The sequence below is a fragment of the Chinchilla lanigera genome, unplaced genomic scaffold (assembly GCF_000276665.1).
Source record: "Chinchilla lanigera isolate Chin_1 unplaced genomic scaffold, ChiLan1.0 scaffold00105, whole genome shotgun sequence".
NCBI classification, from domain to species: Eukaryota; Metazoa; Chordata; class Mammalia; order Rodentia; family Chinchillidae; genus Chinchilla; species Chinchilla lanigera.
This window is the reverse complement of record NW_004955506.1, coordinates 2,682,929-2,701,892: the sequence shown is the minus strand read 5'-3', so window position 1 is coordinate 2,701,892 and position 18,964 is coordinate 2,682,929. Positions and strand designations below refer to the sequence as shown.

The 18,964-nt window shown below is 53.1% G+C and overlaps 1 protein-coding gene across 3 annotated transcripts; it reads left to right on the top strand.

The window, feature by feature from the left end:
• Window positions 1-3: 3 nt before the first annotated feature.
• On the top strand, window positions 4-18,256 carry Slc26a11 (solute carrier family 26 (anion exchanger), member 11). Of its 3 annotated transcripts, none has more exons than XM_013505990.1 (17): window positions 4-77; window positions 992-1,238; window positions 1,765-1,957; window positions 2,304-2,389; window positions 4,478-4,557; window positions 5,560-5,702; window positions 7,899-8,074; window positions 8,525-8,597; window positions 11,660-11,710; window positions 13,007-13,067; window positions 13,509-13,564; window positions 13,753-13,893; window positions 14,923-15,065; window positions 15,340-15,439; window positions 15,859-15,992; window positions 16,555-16,627; window positions 17,531-18,256. In XM_013505990.1, the coding sequence occupies exons 2-17, from the start codon at window positions 1,005-1,007 to the stop codon at window positions 17,620-17,622; spliced, it is 1,836 nt and encodes a 611-aa protein (XP_013361444.1). In that variant the 5' UTR covers window positions 4-77; window positions 992-1,004; the 3' UTR covers window positions 17,623-18,256. The 3 variants fall into 3 exon arrangements, with proteins under 3 accessions (XP_013361444.1, XP_005407385.1, XP_013361443.1); XM_005407328.2 differs by having other exon boundaries at window positions 60-270; window positions 14,923-15,050; XM_013505989.1 differs by having other exon boundaries at window positions 62-270.
• The last annotated feature ends 708 nt before the right edge of the window (window positions 18,257-18,964 follow it).

Below are 18,964 nucleotides of genomic sequence, written 5' to 3'. Positions count from 1 at the left end.
CCCCGCCCACCCCTACCGCAAGTTCCTGCCGACCCGCCTGCGGCGACTCCGAGACACCCCGAGCTGTGACGCCCAGGGTGAGTCTGCGCCAGCAAAAGTGGGGAGCCGGGCCCGGCCAGGGGCGGCCAGTGGGACCCGGGGCGGGATCCGACGGGCGGCTCTCCAGCGGGCCTCTCCGCACCGCGTCCGGTCCTGGGTCCCCGCGGCCCTCGACCTCGCTCCGCGCACCGTCAGCCGGCGTGGGTCCTCATCCTGGATCCCAGGCTAGAGGTCTGGAGACATCGTGGGGGTGGGGAGGATGGATTTTGTCCGAAGGGTGCAGCGGGGCGGGATGGGGGTCTGCGGCCGACTCTGCTCCCAGGATGGAGAGCCAGGACTCAGAGGATGTTGCTCACCCAGAATTAATGCGGGAACCCCTGATTTTCTCTAGCACTTAACTATAATCCCCGGCACTCCTTTAGGGCTGTGAATGCCATAGGTAGGGGGCTGTGTAAGGTGTGGCGTCAGAAATCGTGGGTGGCGCTGGCGATAGTTCGCACTTGGAGACGGATCTTGGAGCCCCTGGCCCCCGGGCTGCCCACCCGTGCATCCCACCATCTAGGCTGGCAGGGGAGAGGCGGTGCCCGGGGCCCCTGCTTCTCCCAACGCTTGTTCCGTTAGGTTTCTTGGAGAGGAAAAAAAGATTCTGCTGGGAGGCGAAATTCTTTAGGTTTCTAATGAAGTAGTTTGTCTGGTTTTTGCCTGTGAGAGTTGTTGGAGGGAGGGGCACCATGATTTGAGCAGGTGGGATCCAGGATAGTGAATGAGGAGGACAGGGTGGCTCCTTGCTCCCTTTGCACAGGTCTTGGGCTTCTCTCAGGCCATCTGGGGAACTTAGCCCCTCTGACTCAAGACTCCCCGCAGCGTCTGCTCTTGATGCCCATGCAAGTCACCTGGCATTGCTGGGCCTCTGAAGCTCAGCCCCTCACTGCTGCTCTTTCCCATGCCACAGACCCACCCTAGTGATGCTGTCTTCCCTGAAGGCCCTGGGTCAGGCCAGGTCCTCTGGCTCCAGCATGACCCTCAGCACCTGCTGCTGCTCCCTCTCAGCCTGGCAGAGGCGGCTGCCCATCCTGGCGTGGCTGCCTCAGTACTCACTGCAGTGGATGAAGATGGACTTCATTGCTGGACTCTCAGTTGGCCTCACAGTCATTCCCCAGGCGTTGGCCTATGCAGAAGTGGCTGGACTGCTTCCCCAGGTGAGCTGTCTGATCCCACTACCAGGCATGCCCCTGTCCCCATGGCCTGACCCCACCCAGAGGCAGAACAGGAAGGCTTGTACTTAGTATGGGGTCCAGACACCTTTACACATCCTACCCCAGGGGCCCAAGGAACTCTTGATCTTTAATCTGCAGCATGTGACTGCCTTAAGGCACTGAGCTGATTCTGTGTGGTTTAGAGGAATGACTCATGGTGACCTTAGGAACACTTCCTGGGATTCACAGACATAAGTTCACTGGCCTTTGAGTCTCGCCCACGCCCACTTCACCTGTCTCAGCACCCTGAGGCGCCACCTGGTGCTGCTAGAAAAATAGTCCCTCTTCGCTGTAGGTTCACCATGGTGGCTAGTGGAGGGTGGGGGGCTGGCCCTGCCTGCGTGTGCCAAGGTGCGCAAGTACACAGTTGACACCCATGGGTCCCTTGTCCACACATCCCATTGACACCGGGGAGGTGGGTGGACTGGCCTGGGGCCTCCTGGTGCTTACTGCTGTCTCTCCCTGACAGTATGGCCTCTACTCTGCCTTCATGGGATGCTTTGTGTATTTCTTCCTGGGCACCTCCCGGGACGTGACTCTGGGCCCCACGGCCATCATGTCCCTCCTGGTGTCCTTCTACACTTTCCACGAGCCTGCCTACGCTGTGCTGCTGGCCTTCCTGTCAGGCTGCATCCAGCTAGCCATGGGGTTCCTGCGTTTGGGTAAGATCCTGCCGTCCTGCAGTGGGTGGAGAGGCTTCAGTTCTGCTTTTCCTGGGGTGCTGAGATACCCTGGGATGCCCTTGACCTCAGCATTTCCTCCTCTCCGTTCCAAGGGTGTCTGTGTGTGTGTCAGGGGTGCCTTCAGTCCCAGGCCCACTGTACTCTGCAGAGCCAGCATACCGGGAGGACTGCCAGGGCCACAGACCCTAAGAACAGTCCAGATAGGGTTTGTCACCCATCAGTCCTAAGCTGTTGTGCAGTCCTATCCACGCCATCTTTCCCAGCCTACACCCACCCCATCCACTGGAAACTGAGGGAACTGGGTTCATGCCCTTTTGGTTGCCAGGGTTCCTGCTGGACTTCATCTCCTGCCCTGTCATTAAGGGGTTCACCTCCGCTGCTGCCGTTACCATCGGCTTTGGACAGATCAAGGTAGGCACAGTGCCCACGACGGCTCAGGGGTTCCTGGGAGCAGGACCAATGCCAGTCCTGCAGTTTGCGGCCAGGAAACATGTTGCTACTTGGAATTTTTCTCTTCTCTCGATTAAAAGCGCTGAGTGCTCTCATGGAGGGGAATCCCGCGGGAGATGTTACATGATGGTCAGATTTCACAGCAGATAATTTGGGAGCCCATAATTACACCCCTTGGCTGTTGCCTGAGTTTTTGTGCCAGGGTGCTTGGTTGGCTTCACAGCGCAGTTTATCACACATTTACCAGCAAAACTTGCAGGTCATAGGCACCAAGGCTTCCACCAGCAGATCTCTTCTCCGTGCTAATTTACATAGGTGGCTTTTTGTGGTTTCTTCTTATTTCTATTTAATGTTATTTAAATGACGGGATTTTTATTTCTGTTTAAAATAGCTGTAAGAATTGCCTCTCGGCTTTTTGGCTAAGATCAAATGTAAAATAGCTATGAGAAGCAGTAGAACCCATAATCACCAGTTATCCCAGGATGTAGCTTACTTATGCTCATATCCTGGGGCCTTTTTTACATTGATTGAGGCAGGATTGACCCTAACCCTAACTCACTGCTGTGTGCGGTGTGAAGTAGGTGAGTGGCTAGCTGGCCTGTACGGAATGGAACTGAACTCAGTTCTGTAGATGGGGTCCCTGATGGCAGACTCAAGGCCGCACCCCTGCCTCGTGGCTGTGTTACCACACCCCAGCTCCACACGGCCTGTATCTCAAGGCCAGGGGCTGCTAGAGCTGGCCCGTGTGTGTCTGTTCCTGTGTAGGCAGAGCAAGAAAATCAAGGATGGGAGACTGTTCTGCACCCTGTGTGCTAGGGACTGGGCCAGGCTTTCTGAGTCCTTAGCTCTCACCACACCCCTGGGAGGTAGGTTTATCATGGTGTCCATTTTAGAGAGGAGAAAACACATAGTAAGGTGTGGGAGGGTGTGATTTGTATGTTATGTACATACGTCAGGGTATGCGTGGCAAATGTGACTTGCTTGTATTCAGGAAATGACATTTTTAGTGTCAGCAATGCTTGTTTTGTTTTGTCTGTTCTTTCTTCGGTGTAGGGAGTTGAAAACAAAATTTGTTTTTCTTTCTGTGGTGCTGGGGTCCTTTGAACTGAGTTACATCTCCAGACCTTTTTTAAAAATTTAGACACAAGGTCTTACTAATTCACTACATTCTATGAGTTCAGTTCTAACTTTGAATTCTCCTGCCTTAGCCTCCCAGAGTGCTGGGATTATAGGTGGGTGCCCCCACACCCAGCTTTTTTGTATGACTTTAATGTGAGTAGAGGGTACTTTTTCATTCCTACTTGGTCACATTAACCCTACCCCCCGTTTTTAAAACTTTGATTCTGTCATAATGTGTTGCCCTCTGACATGCCCAGGACACAAGCTCCCCAGCCAAGAATCCATCAGTGCCCACCTGTCCCATGTCCCCCACCTCAGTGCTTGGAGCGCTTGTGGGGTGAGGGTCCTAGGGTGTCCTGGTTAGTCCACCTCCCATATACCCTGCTGAGTCTCAAGCAGGATAAAGAGCTAAAGCAGAGAGTGAAGACCCTTTTCCCTCCTGAAGACCCCAAGGGCTATGGTCAGTGTGGGAAGCCCTTTCTTGGTTGGGACCCCATACCCCTCCAGGGAGCCCTGAGGGGCAGCTGGTTCTGCCTGTCTTGGCCTAGGCATGATTTTTCCTTCCAGCAGGTGCCAGGATCGGGGGTGACAACACCCTCTGGCCAGTAGTGGCCCGAGGGGAGGTGTGGGAAGGTGTGGCCGAGGTGCCCAGACTGCTCAGCTGCTCAGCTGTAGATCCAGGTCTCCTGCCTTGGAGTGGCCCAAACTAGTTTTTCATTTGAAATGTGCCACTGACCCAAACACCAGGGTCTGGCTTTCCCAAGATAACTTTATCTCCTGCCTTGGGGTCACAGGTTGTCCCCTGGGAGCCCAGAGATAGCCATGGGAGTCTCAGGCAAAGGGGAGGGATGAAGTGGGCGCAGAGTGGAGGGAGGGACCCAGCCACCACCACTAGCCATGGGCAGGTTCTAACATATTCTGTTTGAACAGAACCTGCTGGGTCTGCAGAACATCCCCAGACAGTTCTTCCTGCAAGTGTATCATACCTTCCTCAACATCAGGGAGACCAGGTACCCTGCTGGCTTCTTTCTTCTCCCAGATAAGGATGCTCTTGCTTGCAGGGCCCCTTCCCACTCCCTACCTCTGTATCCACTCTAGGTGGCATTGTTCCATCTCTTGGGCCTTGTTGCTTACACAGGTCCCCAGAGCAGCAGTGGCACAGCATGGCAGTGGGTTAGACAGGCAGATGCCAGGTCAGCCCCAACCTGCTGAGTCAGGGTGGCATTGTAGCAGGAGCCCTGGGGGGGTCCAGGGATCCTCTACCAGGCTATTGGGCCAGCAAGGGGCCCAGGCAGGCAGTCTCCTCTCCTGTAGTCCTCACGTAGCAATGCCATGTTGCAGGCCCACAGAGCTGATGCATAGAACTTGGGTGCCCAAGGGCTGCAATCTGCAGGTGGAGGCCCTGCAGAGAGCACTTCCTCTGATGGTGTAAGCCTCTCTGATGAGAGGTCCCTCCCTTCTAGACCAGCTGGTGGAAAGCCAAGATATGCCCTACTCTCGTGCTGGGACCAGAAGAGGGATTTCAGGGAAATGGGTGGTGGCCTAGGGAGTGGGCCAGGTTCTGGACCTTCCCCCCTCTGATCTGCTGCTGCAGGCCCTTGTTGAAGGGCCTGCATCAGGAGGCCAGTGGGCTCCCTGCCTCTTGAGTAGGGGTCAGCCTCCTGGGGGCATGGAAATGGAGACTGGTCAATGTGAGAGGGCCAGACTGAGGTGCAAAGGGCCTCACCCACTGATTGTGTAGTCTGGAGCCCCTTGTAATACATGAGACATCTGTGGCCCAGAGGACGACGTGCCTGAAAACATGGGGTAGCAGTCTCACTGCCATCATGATGAGGACCTCCTGACTCCCAGTCCTGTTCAGGGCTGATCCCTTACTCAGATGACAACACAGTTTTGAAATCAGCTAGGGCTGTGGATTATTTAGGAGAAGACAGAAAGGGCAGTGAGAGAGCTTTCTAGCAGAAGGTACACTTGGCCGCCTAGCTGGGTGGTGACGCATCCTCTGCCTGCAGGGTGGGTGACGCTGTCCTGGGGCTGGTCTGCATGGTGCTGCTGCTCATGCTGAAGCTGATGCGGGACCACATGCCTCCTGTCAACACTGAGATGCCCCTTGGCGTGCGGCTCAGCTGTGGGCTGGTGTGGACTGCTGCCACAGGTGAGGGGCCTCCTGGCTGATGAACCTGGGTGGCACAAAAAGTCACTTGGGGAGCCCCGAGTCTCAGCCCTTAGAGATTATTTTGGCCTGGGAGTGATTCTTTGGGCATTGGGATACTAGAAAGTTACAGGTAGTTTTGTCTTGTTTTGTTTGTACCAGGTTACAGCTCCAGCTGTTTTTTATTTTTTATTTTGAGACAGGCTGTCACTAAGTCATTAAGTTGGCCAGGCTGGGCTCAAACTTGAGATGCTCCTGCCTCAGCCTCCCAGAGTGCTGGGATTACAAAGTGTGCACCACCATGCCTGGCTCGTGGATGGTTCTGATCTGCCCCCAGCGTTGGGAATACTCATCTGCAGCAGTGGTTCTCAGGCAGAGGTGACTTCACTCCCAAGGGACACTGGACAAAGTTGGGAAACGTCTTTGGGTGATACCATCTGGGGAAGCTGTTGCTGGCATCTAGTGGGTGCCAGCAGCCCCCAGCCTCCCAAGTGGAGTCAGCAGGCCCAAAACATTGGCAGTGCCCAGGCTTGAAAAACTCCCCCACCTACAGGGTCACTGCAAGAGAAAGCAAATTCCATTAGACCCAGACGCTGTGTTCTAACTGTGCTCTTGCTGGGAGAGAAAGTTTAGCTCTGGGCATGAGTGTGCAGGCTGAGTTAATGACAGGGTCCATGGGAAAGGCTGAGGCAGAGGATAGCGGGGTGGCCTGGCTGTAGCCTGCTGAGGGCCATTTCTGGGGAGGTGGGGTGCTACTTGGTGACACCCACAGAGGAAGGCACACACAGGAGAGTAGGACAGCAGCAGCATCTCTAACCTTACGTGGAATGAAAATGACCTGAGTGTGGCCCTGCTGTTGGTGGGGGGCAGGTAGGAAATGAACAGCAATGAGAGAGGGGAGTGGTTGGGTCCCTTGAGTCACTTTCATCTGACCAGGCTGGTTCCCGACTCACTGTGGCCACCCACCAGGTTCTGTCCTGCAATCTCAAGGTGGTGAGTAAATGCCAGGAGCTCAGTAGCGGGAAGAACACTGGTACAGGATGGAAATACCACTTCCAGCCTGGGTTCAATCCTGCGGAGCTGCTCCCCGAAGTCTGGGCTTTAATTCAGCATCCATGAATCAGTGAAAATCACCCTGTTCTGTGAAGCCAGGAGTACGCTGGAAAGGGACTGTCAGGCCCCAGCCCACTTCCAGGGGATCCCCAGGCACACTGAAGTTGGGGTTCAGCTTAGGTGTAGCTATGAGCTGCCCTGAGACCCCATGAGCCTCTCAGGGGACAGTCTGTATTTTATGGCAGGATCGGTCAGGAGGGGATCTGAGAGGCTTAGGAGAAACCAAGTTTATTCTTTTTACAGAGCTTAAAGGGGGCCAGGGAGATAGCTCAGTGGCATAGTGCCTGCCTCGCAAGCGCAAGGTCCTCAGTTTGATTCCTGGTACCAAAACAAAAAAACAAAAAACCCAGGCCAGAGCCTAGAATCACAAGCCTGCTCAACAAAGACCCCAGTGTGTGGTCAAGAGGAAGAGCTCAGTGAGGGAGGGTTAGGCTGCAGCTTTTGTTGTGGTTCTTGTGAGGAAGGCCAGGCTGGGCATTCCCAACAGTACGAGTGGCCACTTGGATATTAGTGGGCTTCAGGCTGTAGGGGTGGCACCCAGATCCAGGGTGACCCAGGCAGAGGGTACTGTCTTCACGGTGCCTGGGCTGAGTGGGGGAAGGGCAGCTCTGGATGAGCACGCTCATCAGGAGCACACAGGGGGCCCTTTGTTATCTCTAAGAATTGTCTGTCTAGTCCTGGGAGGGGCAGTCTTCCCCCACTGAGAATAGTTTTGTATGGTTGCTTGCTAGTGTTGGAGCCCAAACCCAGGGCCTCATGCATGTTGGGCAAATGCTGTACTAGTAGGCTGCATCCCTAACTCCTTACTAAAAAATTGTTTGATTTTATTTTAAGACAGTTTCACTAGGCTGCTCAGGCTGGCCTTGAACTTGAAATGCTCCTGCATCAGCTTCCCAGATGGCTGGGATTACAGGTGGCACCACCACACCTAGTTGAGGAAGGTTTCTTAGATGCCAAAGACCAGCTGAGTGTGGTGGCACACATTGTAGTCCCAGCAGTCTGGAGGGGGTAGGAATGCCAGTCCCCGCCCTCATTCTTCCTGTATGTACCAAGCCCGAGTCTCACCTGTGTTCCCTCTCTTCCCAGCTCGCAACGCCCTGGTGGTCTCCTTCGCAGCCCTGGTTGCATACTCCTTTGTGGTGACTGGATACCAGCCTTTTATTCTAACTGGGGAGATAGCCAAGGGGCTTCCTCCTGTGCGAGCCCCTCCCTTCTCGGTGACCACGGCCAACGGGACTGTCTCCTTCACCAGGATGGTGCAGGTGAGTGGAGATGGGTGCCGCAGTGTGACTGAGACCGTGGTGGCCCTGGGTCTGGCTCTGAGTCCCCATGCATCTGTTTGGTGACAGGAGGTTCCAACCTGATGAGGGTGGGCAGTCTCTGTGAGCAGCAGTTGGGGAAGAACCCCAGGTTGGGCACAGTTTCCAGGGCATCCCTTTGTGTTTCTGCCTCAGAGACCCTCGTAGTCTTCCTTCACACACCAGCACAGGATGCGTTTGCGGGTTCTCCTTGATGTCCTGCTCCTTTCTTGACAAGGAGGTGTCTCCTCACCTCATATGCTCGCGCCCCTGCAGCTGCGGCGCACTGGCTCCTTTGCATGCACACTCGGGGAGGAGCCGGTCCTGCCTGGGAAGGGCACTGCTGGGCCCAACCCGCCTCTCCCTTCCTGAGCGCAGCAAGGCCCTCACTGTCTCCCCTGTCTCCTCTCCCAGGACATGGGGGCGGGGCTGGCTGTGGTACCCCTGATGGGGCTGCTGGAGAGCATCGCGGTGGCCAAGGCCTTTGGTAAGATGCCCTCTGCGGGTACCTTTTTGCTCCTCAGCGATATATGCCTGGGCTCACAGCCCGGCTTGGCTTGCTGCTTTCTTGCTTGCATTTGTCTGCTCTCATTTGTAAAATTAGAATTTTTTTCTAAGTGTTAATGTGCTCATATTTTAAAATGGAGTATGTGAGACTAGGGTGGGTTGGACATCCCTAACCTGAAAACCTAAACTCTGAAACCTTCACTGCCAGTGCCTCGAGTTTTACTCAACTGGTAAAGGCTGAAGCATTCTTAACCAATAAAGTCTATGCAAATATTCCAAAGTCTGAAGACTCTAAAACCAGAAACACTTCTGGTTCCAGTTGTTTTGGGTAAGGGATGCACACCGTGCCCAGTAAAATTGGATCTATAACAATGAAGCCCTGTCCCAGTGTGCTGGCCAATGTTCCAGCAGCCTTCTCTGCGTGGACACAGAGCCCCTGCTTTGGCTGGGCACCGGGTACAGTGGTGTACACACCTGTAATTCCAGCTCCTTGGGAAGCTGAGGCAGGAGGATCAAAAGTAGGTGGCCAGCCTGGGCAACCTAGTGAGACCCTGTCAAAATTTACAAAAAGGCTAGGGATATACCTCAGTGCTCCCTAGGCTCAGTGTTCAGTACCAAAGGGGTAGTAGGGTGAAGGCCCTACTATTGCCATTTTCTGGGCTGTGAATGCTCCCACTGTAGCTGATTCTAAAGCTGATGAAGGCATCCCTGAATGCAGAGCTTGAATGCAAAGTTGGAATCAGCTGTGTGTTAGATATCTGTCTGGCTTTCTCCACCACGCATGCCTACAGTTGCTTGTGGTAGACGTAGGTAACCTCATTGGTAATAGCAAGATGTCAAATTAAGAAGCGGTAAGTTGTATCTTTATTTGTACTGTAATTTGTTTGACTGGACGTTGTAATTCAATTGATTTAAATTCAGTTTAATTAAGCTATGCTTAATAGCTGGTTCACAAAATTCCTAAAAACTTAACAGCATCTGTTCTCCTGCTGGCTCAGCACCCCAGAGGCTCCTCTCTTGTCCCGTTGGAGGCAGGGAAATGTTTACCTGCTTAGGTGCTTATTTCTGGTTCAGCATCTTATGGCACCCTCCTTTGTAAGGTTAGGCTATTGAATCCGTCACTTGTCCCCCTTTCCCACTGAGGTCAGCTATACTTGCAGCTCTGGATTATCAACTTGGATGACACTTTCATTCCAGTCTGTAATGCCTGAGTCCTCCTTGCCTTCAGGTATAGGTTGGTTCTGAAGGTGAAGGCCCAGTTACCAATAGCTCAGCAGTAGAGCACTTACCTAGCATGCACAATCTCTAGGTTCCATTCCCAGCACCAAAAAAAAATCCGTAAGAACATTTAGCAGTATATATTGTCTTGACTTCCTGTCTTGTGTTTTCTGCCAAGCCATGGGTATGCCAGGGTAAATTCCCCTCCAACAGCCCGGTGCTTTGTCCCTCGACCCATCCAAAGGTCCACCCACGAGGGTTTTCCAGATTCAATGATTGCTCACAACCATACATGTTGCCATTAGTTCTATATGCAGCTCGTATATTTCTTATTCAGTTTTATTTCTCTGATCATCTTTTTGTTGTTGGAAAAAGAAACACAGTATATTCTCCAAATCTTCATCTTATGGCCTGTACTCTTATCTATTACATAGCCTTTTTTTTTTTTTAAGTACTGATTGAACCTGGGGCTTTTGCACTAAACTACATGCCCAGCTCATTTTTTAATTTTTTAGTATGAGACAAGATACTGCTAAGTTGCCGTGGCTTAGCTTGAATTTGCAGTCCTCCTGCCTCAGCCTCCTAGAGCTGCTTCCTTTCGAAGACACTTGATAGCCTCCCTGGCACGCTCTTTAATCTAGGTTTGATAAACCTTGGCCTGTTGTCTCTTTTATTTCACACGACTGTTTTAAAAATGAGTTTTACATCTTTTCAAAGGTTAGGAAAAAATAATATTATGACATGTGAGACATACGCGAACTTTACAATGTTCGTGCTTGCAAGTGGTATTTGTCAAACACAGCCCTGCTTGCTTGCTTACCTGCTCCACAGTGGTAGCGGGAAGGCAGTGACAGGTCCTGTAGCTGCACATGTGGAATGTGTGCTCACCTCTATCTTAGGCTCATGTTCTGTGGCTTCCTCTGAAATCTTGACTTGTTCATCTCTCTGCGGTGGCCTCATCTTTGACTTTCTAGTCATTTCCCCTTGAAATCAGAGGAATGTTCATTTAAAATGATTTCCCCTCTTACAGAAACAATATAGCAAGGTATGGGTAGTGCACACATATAATCCTAGCCCTTGGGAGGCTGAGGCAAGAGGATCGCTGTGGGTTTAAGGCCAGTCTGAGCTCCTTAGAGTTCAAAACTACAAAGTGAGACCCTATCTCCAGACAAACAAAAATATATATAAAGTTGTAGAAAATACCAAAAGTGCAGAAATAAAAGATAAATCACCTGTCATCCCTTTTCTTGCTCCATCTGACTGTTAACATTTTACTTTCTGTCTTTCTACTCTCTGATATACACATGTAAAAATGGAAAAAGGCCTGGGACCAGAAGTGTTTTGGATCTGGGAGATTTTTAGATGTTGGAATATTTTTTTATAGGCTTTACTGGTTGAGCATCCTAATTCAAAAATCTGAAACTCTTTTTCTTCTCTTTTTTTTTCTGGAACTAAGGCCCTCACACTGAGCTACATCCCCACTCCTTTTAGAGACAGAGTCTCGCTAAACTGCCAAATTGCCCGGGCTGAGCTTGCACTTGTGATTTGCCTTAACCTCTCAGAGGGCTGGGATTATAGTCAGGGGCCACCATGCCCAGCTGCAAAATGTTTTGAAGGTCGTGTCAGCACCCAGAAAGTTTTGGTTTTGAAACATTTCAGATTTTGGATTTTTAAATTATGTGATATATATACTTAAACACTAATTTTTGCGAAATGTAGACAATATCATACATACACAAGAAATGTGAACCTGTTTTTCATTTCATAGGCACTTTCCTAGCAATATCGTATGTCCGGTGACAGTGTGTTGTCCATTCTCTTTAGCATCTCAAAACGATTACCATGTGGATGCCAACCAGGAGCTGCTGGCCATTGGTAAGACCCCTTCCAGGCTGGGCGCCTCCACGTCTCACTGAGTTGTGCCAAGTGTGGCAATGGTTGTGATGAGCCAGTGGGGCTTATGGACTCATCCTCAAGTGTCCCGAAGGTTCTGTTTAGTCCTTGGGCATAGGGAGCTCATAGGTGGTCCGGGGTTCTACTTACTGAGCACTTGCCGGGTAGGACACTGAGGTCTGTAGCCTCTTGGACACCCAGGAGTGCCCAGCCTCTGGGAAGCAGTGTGCATGGCCAGTGGTCAGGGAGCAAAAGGGTGCTGCCAGGCCAGCTCCTGAGCATGCTTGGTCCTGCCCCATGGCCTCCTTCCGGCAGGAGTGGGGCAACTAGTAAGGCGCAGGTGTCCCGGGCTGCCTGCCTATTGATAGGGCTCTGTGTTGGGTTTACAGTTGTGAATTCTTTTGTCTTTGTGAGCTGACTTTGCTAGTGTGTTGGGGAACTGTGGCCTGAGTCTTAAATTTGGGTCCAGTGTGGTGCCAGTGTGTGGTGGGCCTTCTATGCCTGTCCCTTTCCTACTGTGGGATGGGCACAGTCAGCAGGCAGCACCCAGAAGCTTTAGGGTCAGGTCTGGACTTGAGCTGCTTAATTTATGGGCAGCAAGCATGTGGGCCTCTCATTGCAGCACCCTTCTCTGAGGAGGTCCACAGACTCCCCAAGAACCCACCAGTGAACCTTCTCAGAACCCATTCCCATGACTTCAAAAACAGTACATCCTTAGCAAGACGTGGTGATACACGCCTGTAATCCCAGCACTAGGGTGGTTGAGGCAGGAGGATCACAAATTCAAGGCCAGGCTGGGCTACGTAAGTTCAAGGTCAGCCTGAGCTATGTAGAAAAATCCTGGCACGTAACATAATAAAATAAGTAGTATGCTGTATCTCCACCGCCAGCCGCAGGAGAATAATAACACAGATCCTACGGCACAGACAAAAGCAGGAAGAGGCAAATTTGAGCTGTGCAGCAAGGCTGGTCCAGAATGACTTTTCAGGGCTAAATCAGGGCTGGGACTGTGGTTCAGTGGTGGACCACTTACCTGGTGCGTACGAGACCGTGGATTCAAACCTCAGCACCACAAATAAAGCCTGACACCATCTGGGCAGATGTGACACAGCTCATGGCCAGGTTTTCCTCCCTGGAAGAGTGCCTGGGGCTGACACGTGCCCCATCATTCCCTCAGTCTCTTCCTGACCTGGCTCGGTTTTCGGGTTCCCTCCTGTGCATCTCTTTGGCTTCCATGATCTCCCTCTTCTCCCAGTAAATGTCTTGTTTTCTCCCCAGGTCTCACCAATATGCTGGGCTCCTTCATCTCGTCCTACCCAGTCACCGGCAGCTTTGGGCGGTGAGTGTGCACACCTTCCCTCTCCACTGCTTGAGGTGGGCCCAGCTCCAGGCTCCCCTGTCCCTTAGCTGGGCCCCTTTGCCCATGTTCCACACCCTTCGTGTTCGTCTCTGCCAGAGTCTGCTCTTTGGTCAGCAGTGACCACAGCTGTGGCAAAGCAGGAAGCGGGGACTCACCCCACCCTCCAGGACAGCATCTGAGTTCTCAGTGCTGCATTTAGCTCTAGAAAGTTCCCAGCACATGGAAGTAATAAACGATATGTATTTAAGAAATAAGCATGTGGATTGTGCACAGTGTGTGCCCTAAGTCACTGCCTCAGCCCACCTGCCCCCACTCTCCAGCCTGGGCCTCCTGGAAGATCGCCCACCGATGCATGCAGACAGAAGCCTATACATGCTGTGCTGGGACCACAGGCTTCACAGTTCTCTTTTGCCTTTCCAGGACAGCCGTGAATGCCCAGTCTGGGGTGTGCACCCCTGCAGGGGGCCTGGTGACCGGTGAGCCCCCTCTTTCCCTTATGCCCGTGATGGTGAGGGTTAGAGGCAGAGGAGCCTCCTAAAATGCCATACCTTCTTAGTGGGCTGCCAGGTCCACTTGGGTGCCTGGCTGTATCCTCTTGGGATGGCACAGGTACCCGTGCCACCTCACTCCTGAAGGCCCCAGGTGACGCCCTGCTGGTTCGCAGGTGCACTGGTGCTGCTGTCCCTGAACTACCTGACCTCGCTCTTCTACTACATTCCCAAGGCCGCGCTGGCTGCTGTCATCATCATGGCCGTGGCCCCACTATTTGACACCAAAATCTTCGGGACACTGTGGCGGGTTAAAAGTACGTATGTCCCCAGCGTTAAGAGTGAGGCACACGTTTCCAGTACATATGTGCCCAGCAGGGAGCTCTGTAGCATAATGTCTGTGATTGTTGAGAGCATCCTTTATCCCCCTTCCTGCAGCCCAGTGGGGACTGGAGCTGGAGTTATGGTAGTAATCTCTGTGAGCCGCTCCTGAAGGCCAGGAAATGGCCCTGAGCCTTGAGTGGTACACCAGGAGGGTGGGGCTCTGGTCTCCAGAGGGCTGGGTCCTCCTGCACAGGGTCCCTGGAGGGGGCCAGCAGGCTGCTCTGCCCTGGCCTCCTCATTCCCCTCAGCCTGCCGTTTCCCTGGCCACTCCCTCTGGTACTCTGAACCCTCAGTTTCTTTAATGAAACAAATTCCTGTGTTTTCTTAATGGAAGAACTATAAGGATTTATGTAGTTTGGCTCCTTTCACCGTCTCTCCAGTAAGTTATGATCAAGGGACGATGATCACATCATGCACCAAGGCTTCTGTGTAGTGTGCATACATCTCTCCTTTCGCGGAGCCTTGAAACGTGTTACTCTGCCTGTGTGGAGTGTAATGGATGCTCCTAAAGGAAACAGGCTCAGGGAGGGTGAGATGTGTCTGAATTATGTGTATCTGGGGCTAATGCCAAACTCATGCATTTTACCGCCCCCCACTACCTCAGCCAAGAGTCCTGTGTGGTCTTGGAGGGTCCCATGATCCCTGCCACCCCTTCCCAGGCTCTGTCCCTCCTTCATGGGCCCCTGACAGCCCTCCCTCCCCCGCTCTCCCTGAGGTTGGGGACCTGGGACCCAGCCCGGCAGGGTCAGTCAGTCGTCCTCCTCTGTGACCTTGATGACTGCAACTCACAGCTGCTGTCCTTGGGTCCTAAGAGCAGAGGCTGCTTGGGGTCCATGATCACCATTACCTGCCATGTAGGGATCAGGAGGCCATCATGCTGCCTGGTAGGGTGCATTGGGGCTCAGGTGGCAGCATAGGCACTGAGCTAGGAGGGGGCGCCCTTCAGCCAAGTCCTTTCCTAGGGCTGGACCTACTGCCTCTCAGTGTGACTTTCCTGCTGTGCTTCTGGGAGGTCCAGTATGGCATCCTGGCAGGGACCCTGGTGTCCACGCTGATCCTCCTGCACTCCGTGGCCAGGCCCAAGACCCAGGTGCTGGCCGGGGAGGTGTGTATGGGCAGGGCTCGTGGCTTTTCCTCTTTCCTTGAATTGATGGGTGACTGTGGTCTCCGGCACTGCCAGAGGTGACCCTTCTCTCATTAAAAGCCACAGTGCCTTCCTGCTGTGCCTGGTCCCTGGGGGGCCTCCCACCAGCCCCCGTCCCTGTCCCCTCCAGTGCACTGGGCTTGGGTTACGGCTTCCTGCTTGGGACAGGCAAAGCCTGGTGGGGGCCATCCTGTTCCCTCACCCTCAAAGTCCACTCTTTCCTCCTCCCTCCTAGGTGTCAGAGGGGTCAGTCCTTGTCCTACAGCCGGCCAGCGGCCTGCACTTTCCTGCCATTGAGGCCTTGCGGGACACCGTACTGAGTCAGGCCCTGGAAGGTACGTGTTGGGCAGTGATGGGCAAGGTCAGCATGTGTGCAGCTACTTCCCCTTCCACGGTGGCTCTTTGAGGACCCCAAGACCCAGTCCCCACCTGCCTGTGGGCCACTGCTGTGCTCTCTGGTTCATGAGGTCTTGAGCCTGTCTGAGCAGCATCCCCTGTGGGTAGGGGAGTCCCCAGGGGGCGCTCTGCCCCAGGACTGCTCCTCTCTGCTTCAGCAAGGGCCACGGTGCCCAGAACTGATGTTCAGGGCAGGCAAGCACCCTCTTGGTCTTAGGAAGCAGCCACTGCTCTCACCAAATGGCTATTCCTTCGGGTCCTGCCACCCTCACCCCCTGGCCAGTGACTTAGTCCCTGCTGGCCTTGCCCTCGCTGTGTTGACTGCACTGCAGCGTAACAGCCTGGCCTGTGTCCCTAGCATCCCCGCCACGCTCTGCAGTTCTGGAGTGCTCCCACATCTGTAGCATTGACTACACCGTGGTGCTGGGCCTGGCCGGGCTCCTCGAGGACTTCCGCAAGCAGCACGTCTCCCTGGTGTTCGTGGGCCTGCAGGTAGGCAAGCCAGCCCCACCTCGCAAGATGGGTGTTGGCAGCTCTCTCCCTGCCCGGGCCAGCGTGACATTCTTGGGCTATGATGCCATCACGAGGACAGGTGGCCCTGACCCTCCGACTGCTGTGGCTCTGCCTCTGACAGGACAGGTTCTCAAGCCATCTGACTTTCATCTCCTTCCTGCAGAATGGGGAGCTGTGGCCTCTGTCCCCAGAGCAGTTGTGAACATGGCCTCGGTCTCCCTAGCCCTCCTTGCCATGCCACATTGTGGACACGCTGTCTTTGGCCCTGAGATTTTGGTCTCAGGCTGTTTGGCCCACGGCTGCACTTGTGGCTGTTGCATTCTGTGTGGTTTGCAGTGGCCAACTTGGTGGTCTTTGGAGGCCAGTCATATAGAAACCCCCTCTAGCAGCAGCCCACTGGAGCCTACTCTCCTCTCCCTATTACCTATGTGGTGAGAGTGTGGCGTGTCCCAGAATGCTCAGTGCCTCCACCAGGCTGCCTACGCCACATTCATCAGGAGCAAAGCACCTTACCCAAGACTAAAGCGTGTCTGTTCCACAGGTGCCTGTGCTCCGCACCTTGCTGGCTGCTGACCTGAAGGGGTTCCAGTACTTCCCCACCCTGGAGGAGGCAGGTGGGCACAGGGGACATTTGTTAGCATGTCCACCTCCAAGAGGTCAACAGAACAGGGCAGGACTGGGAGAGCAGGAAGGAAGGGATGGAGGTGATAGGACATGCCAAGAGAGCATAACGGGGTAGGGCTGGAACTGAAGGGGTCCAGGCCCAGGGCAGGCCCAGAGGTGAGCCGAGGCCTTCTTTACCTGGGGCTTGTTTAAGGGTGCGTGTTGGAGGTGATGTTTATGCACAGATGAGCAGAGGGTGTCAGTGTCCCACCTGCATATCCACCAATCAGGGTAATGTGTTTACACCACTCTAGAAAGGTCTGTCATGCCCTCAGCCCCTGCGCCCTGGAGGAACCAGTGTTCTGCTTTGTACCACCTTAAATTGGACTTGCCTGTTGTAGATGGTGGGCACGTAGAATTGTAAGGCTTCTGTGTCTTCTTCTTGGGCTTGGTCCGTCAGCTGAGATGTGTCCGTATTGCTGCTGAAAGCAGCTGGAGTGGGCCACAGAAGCTGCACCAGTTCGCGTGCACTCTGGGAAGCACTCCTGGAAAGCAGTGATGAGCCCAGAGACAAGTGAACCCTTAGTACAGCTCCAGATGCTGGTGTGGGGAGCCTTCGAGACCTTCGATGCTGGGCCCCAAGTGCCTGCCTCTTTGAGCCTGTTCCCCAAACTGACCGGTCCTCATGGCTATTCTTTTAGTGCTTGTTATTTTAAACTGGGCTTAGAAGCACACACTTGTAATCCTAGCACTCTGGGAGGCTGAGGCAAGAGGGTTGGAAGTTCAAGTCTAGCCTGGGCAATTTTGTAACAAAGCAAGACCCTGTCTCAAAAAAGGCTTGTGAATGTAGCTCAGTATGGAGGTGCTGGGTTTTATGCCCAGTACTGGATAAAAAAGAAACTACTTTTTTGCAGAGAAATACCTGAGGCAAGAACCAGGCACTGAGCCCTACAACATCTGTGAAGATTCCTTCCCAGAACATAAGGTCACCCTGCTGAAGGCCTAGCTGGGCCACTGGTGCACCTCTGGCGTGGTGTCCCAGAAGGTGCCTGTCTATGTTTTGAGGCCGGTGCTGCCTGAGAGACATGCTGGCTGCACAGGTGACCCCCTGGAGGGACTCTGCTGTCCTTTGGGGTGATTGCAGGCACCTCCCCGCTCCCCCCGGGGTTGAACCTTGTTGTGAGAGTGGTTGGAGAGAGCTGCCGCAGCGACAGCCAGTGGTGACAGGAAGGAGCTGTGGGCTGAGTGGCCCTGCAGACCAGCGTGGGGTGGGGACCTCAGGGATGTGTCTGTCGCCATGCAGCAGCTGTGCTGCGGCTGAGAGAAGACTGAGGTGTGCCAGATGTCTTCGTCTATTTTAAAACACTTCTGTGTTTTTTAAATGCGAGTAATAACTCCGGTGTTTTGTAAAAATCATGATTATTGTGAAAAATACAGGAAACTACCCCAGTCCTCTGTGATCATCCTGGGCCCTGCCCAGTGCAAGTACCTGCCTGTCCTCAGCATGCGGGTGTCTGCGGTTTGCGTAGACAGAATCACTTCCCATGTGCTGCTCTGTACCCGGGTTATGTTCATGCAGGCATTTGCTGTGAATTATTTATTGTGATAATAAATGATATACATGGTTTTTAATGGCTTTATACTGTTTTGTTCCAGGTTTGTATTGTAATTTAATGAGTCTTCTGTTCACTGTGTGTAGACTGTGGACTGAACTGTGTCCCCCAAAATCCAGAGGATGAAGCCCTAACCCCCGATGTGACTATTTGGAGTTGGAGCCATGGAAGTAATTTTTTTTTTTTTTTTGAGACGGGGTCTAGCTATGTAGTGCAGGCTAGTCCTGAACTCACTATGTAGTCCAGACTGGCCTCAAACTCACGGCAGTTCTCCTGCCTCAGCCTCTCAAGTGCTGGGATTGCAGGTATGCTCCACCAGGCCTGGCTCATGGAAAGTAATAAATACATTCGCAACAGAGCTTTAATTCCTGTGTGTCACTGCTGGGCAGCTTGAACCACCTGTGGTACGTGCATGACTGTCCCACCCATCAACTTTTTATTAATTTTATTAGTAAAATGACCCATGAAAGTGATTAATTAGATCCATTTGTACCACTTGATGGGGTAATCATACATGTACCAGCAGCAGGAGATCAACTCTTAGAAGAAACAAAGGAACCAGTTAAGAAACAATGAGTTTTTTGGGCTGATTAGTGCTGTAACTTGAAACAATCCAGGTTCAAGTGGTCTTTTTCCATTTATTAACAGAGAACACCAGCTACACCGCTAACCCCAGGAACTGGGAGGCCAAATTAGGGCCACTGCCGGTTTGAAGCCAGCCTAGGCTACATAGTG